The following is a 16,581-nucleotide window of genomic DNA, read 5'->3' as shown; positions in this document are numbered from 1 at the left end:
AGTTCATTTATTGACAAAAATTAGTGAAAAAGTATGTATCAGAAAATTAGTGAAAATATTACAAATTAGCAAAAAAAGGCACTTCCATCACCTCATGTACGTACAATACATCTAGATGGTAAATCATACTCTATATGAATCCACTATTTGAAGGCACTTATACGATAAAGCAAAACCGATACAAGTCATACAAGGAAGGAAGCTTAATCTACCTAAACACCTTTTTCAAAAAAAGGCACTTCCATCAACTCATGTACATCTCTACTGAAGCTTAATCTACCAAAGCAGCTTTTTCAAAAAAAAGGACTTCCATCAACTCAGTACATCTAATTAAGAGCAAGCTCCCAGATGTTTGCCGATTCACTTTCCACTTGTCCATCAGCCAATACCTACATTTAAAGTAACAATATTCATTCAGTTATTATTTATGTATTGAAAAAGAAAGAAAAAATTAAAAACATATGTTAGTGTGATACCTGTACCATTCTCCATGAGAAGGCGTTAGGTCCCGCGACTGTTATATCTATTTCACGTCTATTGATGTTAATGATCGAAGCTGGAACTCCGCAAAATTTCACACGCGTACCAATGACGTAGTTAAATGTTTGAGCAAAATCCAAATAAGTTGGATTTACAATAAAACTCGGCAATGAAGGATGAAATACCACTTTAAACTCAATATCTTCCCCTTCCATTAGGGCCAGCAAAGAATCTTCAACGCTATTCACTCCCCTCACCAAAGATCGGTTGGGTCCAAAAGTTGCTCCTTCCCTTGAGACTCTTTTAATACAAACCTTGTAAGTTCCAGCGGTTGTCTTTGCAAAAAACAATTTATCACCTCTGACAAGTCTTTTTGCGAGTCGAAAAACATTCCATCCCGCACTGAAGTGGTAGGTGTTATTTTTTCCAGCGGAATGGCTAAAACGCCATGAAGCTCCTATCATGTCTTCAATCGTAATTTGCTCTGTTCCCACGTGAGGTGTAAAAACATTTCTACACTCGGCAGTAAGATACAACTTATTATTTTCATCAGCGGGTGTCATTGTTTTCCAACAATAACTAGTGATGGTGGATTCAAGAACAGGCATGGGAGGGTTAAGCATGGGAAAAAGATTATGGTGCAGGGTAATATGGCAGAATATTTCTTCACTGGTGGTATCAATAAGAAAGTCAATGTCTGATATAGTACACGTAAACGATACCTGGTAATGATTTTGCATTGTTTGTTCTATGGAGAAGTCATCATCTGGTTCAAGATCAGAATGCTCGAGATGCCCAAAAGGCAAGTACTTAACAACCATTCCTATTGAAGGAGTAAATGGAAGGTCACCAGCTACATGACACCAATACTCACGGCTAATCGTCATAAATGGAGGTAGCATTGCGATCGGCGCTGCCATGTAAGAAGTTGCTAACAAAATCAAGAGGGGTTGATGAACTGGAAAAAGAAAGATCAAGAAAAGTGAACAGAGAGTGAAAAAAAGAAAGATTAAGAAAAGTCTAAGACTATCTTGGGAGTTTTAAAGCAAGGGGAGGGGAAAGCTTTGGAGGGAAGGAAAATGAAAGAGAGTGTTTGGGAGTTTTAAAGCAAGGGGAGAGAAAGCTTTGGAGGGAAGGGAAATGAAAAGGAGGAGAGGAGAAACAAGGGAAATTCCTTCTCTTGTTATGAGAGTTTAAAAAATAGAATCAAAATGCAATGAAAGGCTTTTTGTTGTATTATTACCTTTTTATCCATTTTTTAAAAAATTATTAATTTGTACTTAATACTTTATAGTTCTCATTCAATAAAAATATTTAAAATTAAAATAAATATAAATGCGAAACTTTTTTATAAAATGATAATAAATTAGTTTTTTAAATTATATTATTATTTATTTTATTAATTTAAAAAATTCAAAAAGTGATAAATTTTTTTAGATAAGATTAAAAACTATATCTAATAAAAAATTTAAAATTAAACTGCAAGTAATTAAAAAAACTTGATAAAATAATAATAGATTAAAATTCAATTTTTCTAAAAAAATGTATTATTTTTTATTTCATTATTAATTTGAAAAATACAAAAAAGCGGTAATTTTTTCTAGATAAAATTAAAAACTATAAATAATAAATGAAATTAAAATACATTTAAATATGAAAAAACTTGATATAATAACAAAAAATTATAATATTTTAAAAAACTACAGTATTTTTATTTCATTATTAATTTAAAAATGCAATAAAAAATTGATAAACTTCTGTATATAAGAATATTGACAATATTTCTTATTTTATTCTTGAAGTCCAAAATCAAAGAAAATGTACTAAAATTTTCTTTAAATCAATTTAATTGACAAACACAATGTAGATTTGAGTTTTTATAATTTTCATAAGTAATACATAGATCGAAATTAGTTACAATTCAAGATAAAAGATTCAAATATAACTTTTGCAACAATCAGATATTCTCGACTTCTTTCTTCCATCATCTCACAAATTACTTCAATATTGATCAAACTTCTCTTTTTCATCATCTCACAAATTACTTCAATATTCAAATTTCTCTTTTTCATCCTCTCACAAATTACTATTCAAACTTCTCTTTTTCATCATCTCACAAATCTTTTCCTATGGATCAGTTAATTTTCCAAACTCAGCAGTACTACAAGAAAAGGGGTCCCTAGCGTCATATATTTGTGACGTGTTATTCACGTGGGAAGAAAAGGACTGTTCTGACGTGAATAACACGTCGGTATGTTATTTTAATCATTAATATTAACAATTACGTATTCACATGGGGTCAGAAAAAAATGATTTTAAAAAAAACTTGTGAAATGATTTCCACGTCGCAAAAGATAAAACAAAATTTTTAAACTCTGAAATCTGTAAAGTCTTATGGTGGGAAAATAAAAAATTTCAAATTTTTAATTGTGACGTGGTATTCACGTCGGAAGCCTTTAATGCTGACTTTGAATTGACATGCGCAGGCTTTGGCAGGTGAAGACAGATTGGCAATTCAAAATTTATTACCGTTGGCAGCTTGCGACGTGACTTCCTTGTCAGTAATTAGCGACGTGAGTATAATGACGCTGCCAATTGGACAGTTGGCAGCTTGCGACTTGGCTTCCTTGTTAGTAATTAGCGACGTGAGTATAATGACGCTGCCAATTGGACCGTTGGCAGCTTGCGACGTGTCCACCACGTCAGTATGTACCGTCAATTGTTTCACGTCGCTAAAGTTTTAATATATTCTGCACGCATACGCTTCCCCTTCTTCATTTTCTCTTCCTCTCTTCCTCGTTTCTCATTCTTCCTCTCTTCTCTCACACTGTATATTTCTCTCTTCCTCTTCTCATTCTCTTCCTCTTCTCATTCCATTCTCACACCATTTTTGAAGGTATTGATTTATTTAGTTTATTTATATTTTATATTTTATATTTAGTTTATTTATAATTTGTATTGATTTATAATTCTAACTTATTTTAATTTTTTTATTCAAGATTTTGAAGATTGGAGGAGATATATATTATAAGAATTGAACTTGAAGATTGGAGGAGATTAGAAGATTGAGGTATTTTTATAATTTTAAATCTGATATTTTGAAGTATATTTTTGTGTTATATTTGTGTTAATAGATAAATATTGTATTTTTTCTGTAATATTTGGATATATTAATTAGATTATTGAATATTATTAGGTTAATATAGTATGTAATATTTGTGATAATTGTATGTTTTTTCTGGAATTTTTGTGATATATTAATGTAGTATGTAATATTTGTGATAATAGATAAATTGTATGTTTTTATAGAATTTTTGTGATATAAGTTATAGGTTATGTAGTAATTTATGGTAAATAGAAATATTTATGTTTTTTTAATAAAACATATTATGTTTTTTATTAAAATAGTTTTTGTTTAATAGAGATAATTTGTTTAGTTTGTGGTAATATATATATATATTTTTAATCGAAATATAATTTAGTAAAAAAGAATATAATTTAGTAAATCGAAATATATTTTGAAATTTATAATATTTAGATATGTTATATTTTTTTGTAAATAGATATAATATTATTAAACATAATTTATATATGTAATTTTTATATATTATTAAACATGATTTATATATGTAAGTTATGATATCTAATTAAACATAATTTATATATGTAAATTATATAGACAACATTTATATTATACAATTTTTTTAAAGTTTAATATATATTATTTAATAAAAAATAGAGGTTTAATATGTATTGAAAAATATAATATATTTTAAATATAGTATGTTATTTTGTTAAAAAATCGTAAAAAAGAAATAATAAGACTATCCTCACTTTCAAACTACAATAAAAAATGTGACTTTGACATACTTTCTTACTCTACTGATTTTCTTCTCATTTAATTCATTTTATTATAATTACCTTAGTGATTTAAGAATGAAAGATGAATAAATCTCTAATTAAACCTTAAAATTTTAATGAGAATAGAATAGAGAGTAAGTGTAGTAAGCGTGATGCACTTAGATCATTATACTTTTTGATATTTTAGTTAAATAACTTTATCCAACAACTTTAGGATATTTTAGTTTAATAACTTTATGTGCATGTTTGGTTTAACTTTTGGAAGGATCAAAAGCACTTCTAGAGATGTAAAATTGATTTTGAATGATTTTAAAATTGATTTTGAATGATTCTAACATAGAGATAAACTTTGACCGATTGCTTTTAAAATTTCTAAATATAGAAACAGCTGCTGTGGTTGCTGTGTATTGATGATGATGAATTTCAATTTTCAACTTCTTCATATCTTGTTCTATCTTTCCTTCTTTCTTACTATTTCACTTTCACAACATTCTAACAACCAGGTCACTCACATCTCTCTCTTTCCTTCTATTGACTTTCATTGCATAACTCTAACTCATGTTTTTATTCTGATTATTGAATTCAGTTTTGTGAAGCTGGAATTGAATATGGAGAATCTTCAATCCCAACATCATCCAACAAGTTGTTAATCAAGGGTGGTACTGTTGTGAATGCTCATCACCAACATGTTGCTGATGTTTATGTTGAAAATGGAATCATTGTTACTGTACATCCAAATATTGTGGTAATACTTCCATAACTTACTTTAATCTTATTTTCTGCTAGTATGAGTAATTAAGTGTCACATCGGCTAGTTTGGATATATAAGAGACGCGATTCGTATACCGATGTTTTTAGGTTTTAGGTAGATATGTGGTGTGAGAGTATCTCAAAGTGTTCGGATATCATCTACAGTAGAAAATATAGTGGAAAATAGACTTATCGCAAAAGTTTATCCATTCAGGTTGAAGATGATGTGCATGTGATAGATGCTACTGGCAAGTTTGTGATGCCAGGTTAGGCCTTCAAAAGTTTTAATCTAAAACCTCTAAACAATAATTTGCTTTTACTGTTACAAACTATGTGAATGTTTCTTGTTTTTGAACGGATGGTAGGAGGCATTGATCCTCACACACACCTAGAGATGGGCGCTATGGACTTTGAATCAGTAGATGACTTTTTCAGTGGTCAGGCTGCAGCATTAGCTGGTGGAACAACAATGCACATTGACTTCATTATGCCAGTTGATGGCAATTTAACCGCTGGTTTTGAAGCCTATGAAAATAAAGCTAAGAAGTCTTGCATGGATTATGGTTTCCATGTCGCAATTACAAAATGGAACGAAGATGTTTCAACGGATATGGAGATCTTGGTCAAGGAGAAAGGTCGGTGCTTTATGATTACGTCGTAATAAGTGTTGAATATGACTCGTAGTTTACCGATAAGTGGACAGATGGTAATCTTGTAAACCGAATCGTAGTATTTAAGCACACAATTTACTGATAGTTCGTCTATGTTTTTCAATATCAGGCATAAACTCTTTCAAGTTTTTCATGGCATACAAAGGAATTATTATGGTCAATGATGAACTTCTTCTTCAAGGATTTAAGAAATGCAAGTCCCTTGGTGCCTTAGCTATGGTTCATGCAGAAAATGGAGATGCAGTGGAAGCAGGGCAACAGAAAATGATAGAACTTGGAATTACCGGCCCTGAAGGCCATCCTCTTTCAAGGCCTCCATTGGTAAATTCTCTTTTTTCTTTCGATTTTGATAAACAATATCTATGTAGTTGGAGTTATAGAATGTTTCGTATACCTATGTAGTTGGAAGGAGAGGCAACTTCTCGTGCTATTCGCTTAGCAGATTTTGTGAACACTCCGTTATATGTGGTTCATGTCATGAGTATTGATGCAATGGAAGAAATTGCAAAGGCTCGGAAATCAGGTTCTTAATTTTATTTTGGTCTAGTAGCTTAGTGGCTGGAATTTCACCTTTTTAAGGTGAATAATTGAGATGTCGCGGGTTCCAACTTGCATCACTGCAGTCGAATGTCCCTGCACAGCTATCAACTGAGCTGGCTTAATGAGACATCAGATTCTTAATCTTAATCCTTTTAGTCTTGGTCTCATTTTTTTACGAACGTGCTCCACAATAATAATGCATTCACCAAAAGAAAATATACGATTTCGCCTGTTGATTTTGAATTGCAGGACAAAGGGTAATTGGAGAGCCTATTGTCTCTGGGTTAGCCCTCGACGATTCTTGGCTTTGGCATCCTGACTTTACGACTGCGGCAAAGCAAGTTTTCCATTTCTTTTTGTTTTCGTATTGTAGTTGTTATTCTTTGTAGTTATAAGAATGTTACGATATAAGCCATGTCAAATGTCATGTTTCAGGTATGTCATGAGTCCTCCTATTAGGAGTAAGGGACACGATAAGGCCCTTCAAGCTGCCCTTGCAACAGGGGTTTTGCAGCTGGTAGGAACTGATCATTGTGCCTGGAATTCCACCCAGAAAGCTCTTGGAGTCGACGACTTCCGCCGAATTATAAACGGCGTCAATGGTAATCACTCGACGGTTTTGGATATATGTTGCCTAGCTAACAACATCATGGTTGATTTTGAAATATTCTATTATTAACATGCATTGAAAATCCTCAAATTTATAGGTATTGAAGAAAGAATGCACTTGGTATGGGACACCATGGTGGTATGATAAGAATTTTCTTGCTTTCTTTTTCTTTCTTGTTAGGTTGGTTGAAAGGGGAGAGGATATCCATCTAAGTTCTAACTAGATTGAATTGTTATGTATCTCTCTCAGGAATCTGGCCAAATATCGACCACCGACTACGTCCAAATAACGAGTACTGAATGGTATGTTACTGTTATCATTAATTTGATGATTATGCATGGTCAAGTTGCCAAAAATATTAATGACAATCATTTTAGTGCTAGAATCTTTAATATATATCCAAGAAAGGGAGCTATTCTTCCCGGTTCCGATGCAGATATTATCATCCTGAACCCAAACTCAAGTTTTGAGATAACTGCAAATTCTCACCACTCCAGAAGTGATACAAATGTGTATGAAGGAAGAAAAGGAAAGGTGCCGGTTTTAACTTTATGTTTGGATCGAAATTTATTATTCTTACTGACACATACACCAAACACAACACTGACCTGCCAAACACTAACACAGACACCAAACACAACACTGAAAAGTCAGACACTACTAATAGTTTGAGAAAATGATAGTAATTGAATATGATCGCATGTGTTGCTGTCGGATACGAAATTTGTGTCCTATGCGATATTTAACGCATGCTTCTTTGTACATTGGTCAATGATTATATACATATTTTTCAGGGGAAAATTGAAGTGACTATAGCAGGAGGAAGAGTTGTTTGGGAAAATGATGAACTGAAGGTTGTTCCTGGTACTGGAAAATACATACCAATGGCTCCTTTTAGTTATCTGTTTGATGGATTGGACAAAAAAGATGAAATTTATCTAAATTCCCTTCAAGCTCCAGTAAAAAGAGCCAAATCTACCACTTGAAAAATTCTGGAAATTTAATATGTAGTAGAAAGCTTCAATGGTATATTAGAAAGAATGAATAAATGTGTTTTGTGATACTTTTTCTATTTGCTTAGATTTGTGTTGAAAGCAATAAAAGGAAAAGGGAAAATAACATGAATAAGATGCTGTATAGTATAGTATATATAGCATACTCATATTATAGAAGCTGAAAATGAGGTTTCTATTGTATCAGAAAAGAAATGGTATGTACAAATGAAGATGATATTCAAATTTCAAGATATTTTTGAAATTGTGAATGGAGGATTTGTAGCATTGAAGGAGAATGTAACAGAGGCACAAAAGGCACCACACTTTGAGGAAAAAAAAAAAAGAAAAAAAAAACTGTCAGGGTGTCTAAGACACACTAAAAAAACTCTTATAATGATAATGATAAGCTCAAAAAAGTCAAACTTCATACACTAAAAAGCCAATATAAAAATTTCTCTAAATAGGTCTTTAAAACTTGTAAACTGTAGTAGTTTGAGTCACAAGCAATACACTTTTTCAATATCATTTATTAAGAATGTTGTCATTATACAGCAATAGAAAAGTATATATACTAAAGTAACAAAAGACTAAACTACACTTGATATAATATATTTTCTAACATTTCCCTTCAAACTCATTATACATTAATAGGGCGCATCGAGAGATTGTCAATTAAAAAACGAAAACTTTTAATGGAATGTGGAAACGAATAATAATTTCATACTGAAGAAACGAACAATAAAGTAATAATTTCATACTGAAGAGGATGACAGATGAGGTGACAATCAATCTCAATGTGTTTTGTGCGTTCAAGAAAGACCGAGTTATGAGTATTGAAATATGTCTTAAAACCTTTGTTGATAAAGAGAAAGAACACAATTTTAAAAAATGTTAAAGACTTATCTAAATTCTCGAGCAAAGTCTTATAGTATTGAATTATTTAATGAATATTTAAAAAGTATAGATGAAATTTGTAAATTATTGAAACATAAAAAACAAGGGGATTATTTCTCCCACCCTAAGTCTAAGTCTTATAGTTTATATTTTTTAAAATATGTTGAATGTACAATTCTAGACCAAATGAAGAAAGATTGGTTGTACTTGAACTGATCATGATAGACACTTTGGAAACACAATAACTTACTCAGTTGACTGTTCATGATACATTGAAGAATTGGTTGGAAAATAGTAAAAGTAATTTATGTAGAGACTAAGACTCTCTGTACCAAATGATTCAAAATCAGTATAATGAGACAGACATTATTTGGTCGTAACATTACAGTGTTAGAACATATATTCATAGACAATAATATCTATTCACAGTTGGCAGGAAATATATCTCGAGCGAGATTGAATTTTATTTTTCAAGAAGCAAAACGAGATGAGAAAGTGAGTTTTGATAGCTCAATGTGCGGCAGTAAGTAATGGATGATGTTAGCAAACATTGAAAAAGACTTTAGTTTGATGATGATGGTGTGATGAACGACGGTAAATCAAATATATCTACTTGACCAAATGGGAAGTGATTCAAGAGAGATTTTTGAAAGCCGATGACAACATGAAACTCCACATAAAAGAGCAAGTAAGGAAGATTGTCAATCTATAAACTATGGATTTGAAACCACAATCAATACCATTCAAAACAAAGGGTGCTCTTAAGAAGGTCGAACCTCCACCGAGTGACAATTCAACGATGCGGTCTCCTTCCTATTTTGAACATGTTGACACACTTTTCCAATTTTCTCCAACTTCTAAATCTCAAATAAATGTTTTTAAAGGTGCTCACATTAGAAAACCATCTCCTACATCACCTTTACAAATAATCAATCACATTGAAGAGATCTCGACTTTTATGCACAAATACATTGAACAGATTGTAAATGTTAAAGGTGGCGGTAACTACGGTTATCGATTTGTTTTAAATTTGTTCGGTAAACGAGAGGAGAATCATACACTTGTCTGCCAACAACTTATCAAATAGTTGAGGCACATAAAGAATCATACACAACGCCATATGGGAAAAAATAACATTTTCATGCAATTTACGAATCTCTTATTCCTTGTGTTGGCGGCCCGGTACCACAGAAATAATGGATGAGAGTCTTTGAATTGTGTCATCTTATAGCAAGTGGATATATTAAAGTGTGTATTGATCTAACAAGATACAGGTTCTCGAACATTTTATTCAAATTTACTTGAAAATAGGATGTCCTTTACCACAAACTTCATCGCAGTGGACAACTCATTCAAGAAAGAAAGTTGGAACTTGGCCGAATCATTGTTTGGAAAGAATGCAAGAATTCACCAAGTTGAGGGAGATTGAAAGAGAATCAAATAAACAAAAGTAGAAGGCAGACCACCTATAAATATACATTTAGGTGGTGTAACATGTTTTGATTCATTTTAGTTTTTCTCTAACAATGTATTTAGGTGGTTACACATTTTTTGTATGTAATGTTGGATTGATGTTAACGATGTATACAATATACATTTTCATGCATTTTAAAATGTATATTTCAGTTTTCTAAAATTTTCATCATTTTTGTGTTTCATAACAAGTTCTCTTTATGTAATAGGTTTTGTGTGAACAATTACGGGTGCATCTGAAAATACATTTTCAGACGCACCCCAATTTTTTAAAATAAATGCTAACATGGGTTTATTCGAAAATACATTTCCGAGCTCACCCCATATTATTAAAAAAATATGATAAAATGGGTTTATTCAAAAATGTATTTTCGGATCCACCCTGATTTTATTAAACGAAACAAATTGTATCTGAAAGTATATCTCCATAACATCCTCTGAGACATGATTGAGTTTCTAAGGTCCATATTGATCTAAATTTTAATAAATATGGGTGCCACTATACTTGTTAGCAAAAATACACACAAAACCCACACAAAATGTCTCAATATGCATTTCTCGCTTTTGTCCACTTCAACGGCGAGAAGCCCCCTCTTCAATCTTTACTCAGAGAGATCATCTGTATTGTCGTTCTAAAATTAATAATAGAGAATTTGTACGCAAGGCAATCAAAGAATTGTGAAGCTCTATTATCATTCACTCTCGATTGATAATGAAGGGAATATATAGTTCAACAAGTTTGAGCTAAAGACGGATGGAGATTTATCTGTTATGTGAAATACATTTCACAAACAAAAGGTCAGATCAAGGTGGATACGAAGATTGCGAAATCAACCGAAGATATTCTAAAAATGTTGAAACGTCTTACTTAATGATGAATTGTATTATTAGATTTACATTAACGATTATATACTTAATGTTATGGTTTTAATGTATCTCATAACAATTATCAATTTTAATTTATAAAAAACTCTTATTTTTCCAAAAAACAAAAACTTATTTTTTATTAACATATTTGTATCATAATTTTTATAAAAATGCCATATCCCATACTGGTATAGGCCTACCTATCCATCATATAGCTAACAACTTTTGGATAATTTACTTTAACAATTTATCTAACTTTTTTGGTCGATATATTTATAAATTCTGAAAAGTAACATGACAAAATGAAATTCAATAAATAATAAGAGATAAACTATCTAAATTCTCGAAATATAGAAACAACTGAGGTTGCTGTGTCTGCGGTTTATGGTTATAGTTGTGTAGCGATGAATATGAAGATGAACTTCAGTTTTCAACTTCTTCATATCTTGTTCTCTCTTTCCTTCTTTAATCAAGTTGGAATTGGATATGGAGAATCTTCATGTGGAACTTCAATCTCATCATCCAACAAGTTGTTAATCAAAGGTGGCACTGTTGTCAATGCTCATCACCAACAAGTTGCTGATGTTTATGTCCAAAATGGAATCATTCTTACTGTACATCCAAATATTGTGGTAATACTTCCATAACTTACTTTAATCTTATTTTTTGCTAGTTAGATTCTAGCACTGAGAAAAATATATAAAGAAAGAAAAACCTGAAATAGTATAAGTATTGAAATTCAAGTCTGACTAATTAAGTCTCACATCCGCTGGTTTGGATTATAAGAGACAGGATCCACAGACATGATGTCTTAAGGTTCTGAGTAAATATGTGGTGTCAGGGTCTCTTGGATTTTCTGTCCTTTTTCTTTGTTTCTCATGTAATTTTCTATTATCAGATTGAAGATGATGTGCATGTGATAGATGCTACTGGCAAGTTTGTGATGCCAGGTTAGGCCTTCAAAAGTTTTAATGTAAAACCTCTATACGCTAATTCTCTCTTACTGTTACAAACTTTGTGAATGTTTCTTGTTTTTGAACGGATCATAGGAGGCATTGATCCTCACACTCACCTAGAGACGGGAGCTATGGGCTTTGAATCAGTAGATGACTTCTTCAGTGGTCAGGCTGCAGCATTAGCTGGTGGAACAACAATGAATATTGACTTCATTGTGCCATTTGATGGCAATTTAACAGCTGGTTTTGAAGCCTATGAAAATAAAGCAAAGAAGTCTTGCATGGATTATGGTTTCCATGTCATTATTACAAAATGGAACGAAGACGTTTCAACGGATATGGAGATGTTGGTCAAGGAGAAAGGTCGGTGCTGTTGTTCAAACAATAAGTAATAACCCTTTAGACAAGTTTCAATAGAGGGATTGATTTGAGATAGTTCGTGTATTTTGAATCTCAGGCATCAACTCTTTCAAGTTTTTCATGGCATACAAAGGAATTATTATGGTCAATGATGAACTTCTTCTTCAAGGATTTAAGAAATGCAAGTCCCTTGGTGCCTTAGCTATGGTTCATGCAGAAAATGGAGATGCAGTGGAAGCAGGGCAACAGAAAATGATTGAACTTGGAATAACCGGTCCTGAAGGTCATCCTCTTTCAAGGCCTCCATTGGTAAATTCTCTTTTTCCTTTCGATTTTGATGAACAATATCTATGTAGTTGGAGTTATAGAATGTTTCGTATACCTATGTAGTTGGAAGGAGAGGCAACTTCTCGTGCTATTCGCTTAGCAGATTTTGTGAACACTCCGTTATATGTGGTTCATGTCATGAGTATTGATGCAATGGAAGAAATTGCAAAGGCTCGGAAATCAGGTACTGAATTTTATTTTGGTCTAGTAGCTTAGTGGCTGGAATTTCACCTTTTTAAGGTGAATAATTGAGATGTCGCGGGTCCAACTTGCATCACTGCAATCGAATGTCCCTGCACAGCTATCAACTGAGCCGGCTTAACGAGACATCAAATTCTTAATCTTAATCCTTTTAGTCTTGGTCTCATTTTTTTATGAACGTGCTCCACAATAATAATGTTTCATCAAAAGAAAGTATACAATTTCGCCTATTGATTGTGAATTTCAGGACAAAGGGTAATTGGAGAGCCAATTGTCTCTGGGTTAGCCCTCGACGATTCTTGGCTTTGGCATCCCGACTTTAAGACTGCGGCAAAGCAAGTTCTCCACTTCTTTTTTTTGTTCTTTTCTATTGTAGTTTTTATTCTCTGTCTTAAATTTTAAGAATGTTACGATGTAAGCCGCGTCGAATCTCATGTTTCAGGTATGTCATGAGTCCTCCTATTAGGAGTAAGGGACACGATAAGGCCCTTCAAGCTGCCCTTGCAACAGGGATTTTGCAGCTGGTAGGAACTGATCATTGTGCCTGGAATTCCACCCAGAAAGCTCTTGGAGTCGATGACTTCCGCCAAATTCCGAACGGTGTCAATGGTAACCACTCGACAGTTTTGGATACATGTGCCTAACCTAACTACATTATGGTTGATTTTGAAACGTTCTATTATTAATATGCATCGAAAATTCGCATATATATATAGGTATTGAAGAAAGAATGCACTTGGTATGGGACACCATGGTGGTATGATAAGAATTTCTAGCTTGCATTTCCTTTCTTGTTAGGTTGGTTGAAATGGGAGAGGATATCTATCTAACTAGATTGTATTGTTATATATCTCTTTCAGGTATCAGGCCAAATATCGGTCACCGACTACGTCCGAATAACGAGCACTGAATGGTAAGTTACTCTTATCATTAATTTGATGATTATGTATGGTAAAGTTGCCAAAAATATTAATGACAATCATTTTAGTGCTAGAATCTTTAATCTATATCCAAGAAAGGGAGCTATTCTTCCCGGTTCCGATGCAGATATTATCATCCTGAATCCAAACTCAAGTTTTGAGATAACTGCAAAATCTCACCACTCCAGAAGTGATACAAATGTGTATGAGGGAAGAAAAGGAAAGGTGCTGATTTTAATTCTATGTGTGGATTGAAATTCATTATTCTTATTGACGTAGACACCGACACAACACTGACATGTAGACACTAGTAATAGTTTGAGAAAATGATAGTAACGGAATATAATTGCACATGTTGCTGTCGAGTACCAAATTTGTGTCCTATACTGACGTTCAACGGCGTGATTCTTTGTACATTGGTCAATGATTGAATGTTATTTCCAGGGGAAAATTGAAGTGACTATAGCAGGAGGAAGAGTAGTTTGGGAAAATGATGAACTGAAGGTTGTCCCTGGTGCTGGAAAATACATACCAATGGCTACTTTTAGTTATCTGTTTGATGGATTGGACAAAAAAGATGCAATTTATCTAAATTCCCTTCAAGCTCCAGTGAAGAGAGCCAAATCTACCACTTGAAATATTCTGAAAATTTAATATGTAGAAGAAAGCTTCAATTAGAATGAATGAATAAATGTGTTTTGTGATACTTTTTCTATTGAAGTAATGAAAGTGCACATTGCTTAGATTTGTGATGAAAGCAATAAAAGGAAAAGGGAAAATAACATGAATAAGATGCTGTATAGGATAGTATATATAGCATACTCATATTATAGAAGCTGAAAATGAGGTTTCTATTTTTGTATCAGAAAAGAAATGATATATGTACAAATAAAGATGATATTCAAATTTCAAGATATTTTTGAAATTGTGAATGGAGGATTTGTAGCATTGAAGGAGAATGTAACAGAGGCACAAAAGGCACCACACTTTGAGCAAGAAAAAGAATGAAAAAGAAACGGTCAGGGTGTCTAAGACACACTCAAAAAATCTTATGATGATAATGATAAACTCAAAAAAGTAAAAGCCAATATAAAAAGTTCTCTAAATAGGTCTTTAAAACTTGTAAACTGTAGTAGTTTGAGTCACAAGCAATACACTTTTTCAATATCATTTACTCCACAAATGTGACTGTATATGAGGTGTAAAAGTCTCTTATGGTCGTTGGTCCCTTTAATTTGTAGCTCTTATTAACATTAGAGGTTTATTAATATTAGGGATTCACATATAAAAAGAGAAGACAAAGTGGTTAGGGTTTTATTAGGAATGGCAAAAAGTGTCACAATACAAAACAGTAGAAAAGTATACATACTAAAGTAATAAAAGATTAGACTACCCTTAATATAGTATATTGTCTAACATTCCCTCTCAAACTCACGATGCATTAAAAGGGCGCATCGAGAGTTTGTCAATTAAAAAACCAATTGAAGAATTGGTTGAAAATAGTAAAAGTAATTTATGTAGAGATTAAGACTCTGTGAACCAAATGATTCGGAATCAACAGATGAGATATAAATATTATTTGGTCGTAACATTACGGTGTTAGAACATATATTTAGAGACAACAATGTCTATTCAAAGTTGGCGCGAAATAAATCTCGAGCGAGATTGAATTTAATGTTCCATGAAGCAAAACGAGATGAGAAACTGGGTTCTGATAGCTCAATGTGCAGTTGTACATTTAGGAAGACGTACAATTTTCCATGTGCTTGTTTAATTTCAAAGAAGGTGAAATTTGATAGCCCATAAGGAATGGATGATGTTTGCAAACATTGGGAAAGACTCCAATTTAATTATGATGGCCCGACACCAGAGAAATAATGGACGAGTTTCCCTTAAATGTGTCATCTTATAACAAGTGCATATTATAAGGTGTGTATTGATCTGACAAGATACCGGTTCTCGAAAACATTTTTTCCACTTCAGAGTGTCTCACCTCTAAATCCAACGATCGAATTATGTGTATTAGGTGGCTTTCTAATTCACTGCATTTTATTCAAATTTACTTGAAACTAGGATGTCTTCTATCACTAACATTACCAGAGTGGACAACTCATTGAACAAAGAAAGTTAAAACTAGGCCGAATCATTTTTTGGATAGAATGCCAAAATTCACCAAGTTGGGCAAGAGTGAAAAAGAATCACATAAATATAGATTTAGGTGGTGACACGTGTTTTGATTCATTTTAGTTTTTCTCTAACAATGTATTTAGGTGGTTACATACGTTTTATATGTAATGTTGGATTGATATTGACGATGTAGACAATATACATTTTAATGTATATTTCATGCTTTTAATTTTCATCATTTTTGTGTTTCACAACAGGTTTTATTTCTGTAATAGGTTTTGTGTGAATAGTTACGAATACATCCGAAACTACTTCAAATTCAAATGCACCTCAATTTAAAAAAAAAAAAATTGTTAACATGAGTTTATTCGGAAATACATTTCCGAACTCATTCCATATTATTAAAAAAAATGATAATATGAGTTTATTCGGAAATGTATTTTCGGACTCCCCTGAATTTTATTAAACAAAATAGATTGTACCAGAAGTATATCTTCAGAACATCCTCTGAGACATGATTAGGTTTTTAAGGTCCATATTGATCTAAAT

The 16,581-nt window shown here is 32.4% G+C and overlaps 2 protein-coding genes across 3 annotated transcripts; one reads left to right on the top strand and one right to left on the bottom strand.

The window, feature by feature from the left end:
* Positions 1–326: 326 nt before the first annotated feature.
* LOC131619729 (auxin response factor 1-like) lies at positions 327–1,400 on the bottom strand. The gene is made up of 2 exons (XM_058890795.1): positions 477–1,400; positions 327–389 (listed from the first exon to the last, which is right to left on the bottom strand). The coding sequence occupies exons 1-2, from the start codon at positions 1,398–1,400 to the stop codon at positions 327–329; spliced, it is 987 nt and encodes a 328-aa protein (XP_058746778.1).
* Positions 1,401–4,624: 3,224 nt separating this feature from the next.
* On the top strand, positions 4,625–14,648 carry LOC131615922 (dihydropyrimidinase-like). 2 transcript variants are annotated; one of them, XM_058887112.1, is made up of 13 exons: positions 4,625–4,844; positions 4,928–4,963; positions 11,642–11,773; positions 12,040–12,091; positions 12,191–12,460; positions 12,555–12,766; positions 12,848–12,968; positions 13,233–13,320; positions 13,428–13,594; positions 13,702–13,742; positions 13,846–13,898; positions 13,974–14,130; positions 14,350–14,648. In XM_058887112.1, exons 1-13 carry the CDS (start codon positions 4,752–4,754, stop codon positions 14,539–14,541), a joined length of 1,614 nt encoding a protein of 537 aa, XP_058743095.1. In that variant the 5' UTR covers positions 4,625–4,751; the 3' UTR covers positions 14,542–14,648. The 2 variants fall into 2 exon arrangements, with proteins under 2 accessions (XP_058743095.1, XP_058743096.1); XM_058887113.1 differs by lacking the exons at positions 11,642–11,773; positions 12,040–12,091; positions 12,191–12,460; ... (6 more) ...; positions 13,974–14,130; positions 14,350–14,648 and adding exons at positions 5,306–5,357; positions 5,457–5,726; positions 5,872–6,083; ... (5 more) ...; positions 7,290–7,446; positions 7,707–8,156 and having other exon boundaries at positions 4,629–4,844; positions 4,928–5,086.
* Positions 14,649–16,581: the final 1,933 nt, after the last annotated feature.

The sequence above is a fragment of the Vicia villosa genome, linkage group LG7 (assembly GCF_029867415.1).
Source record: "Vicia villosa cultivar HV-30 ecotype Madison, WI linkage group LG7, Vvil1.0, whole genome shotgun sequence".
In the NCBI taxonomy this organism is placed as follows: Eukaryota; Viridiplantae; Streptophyta; class Magnoliopsida; order Fabales; family Fabaceae; genus Vicia; species Vicia villosa.
Note: the sequence above shows the minus strand (reverse complement) of the source record. Positions and strands in the feature narration are given on the sequence as shown.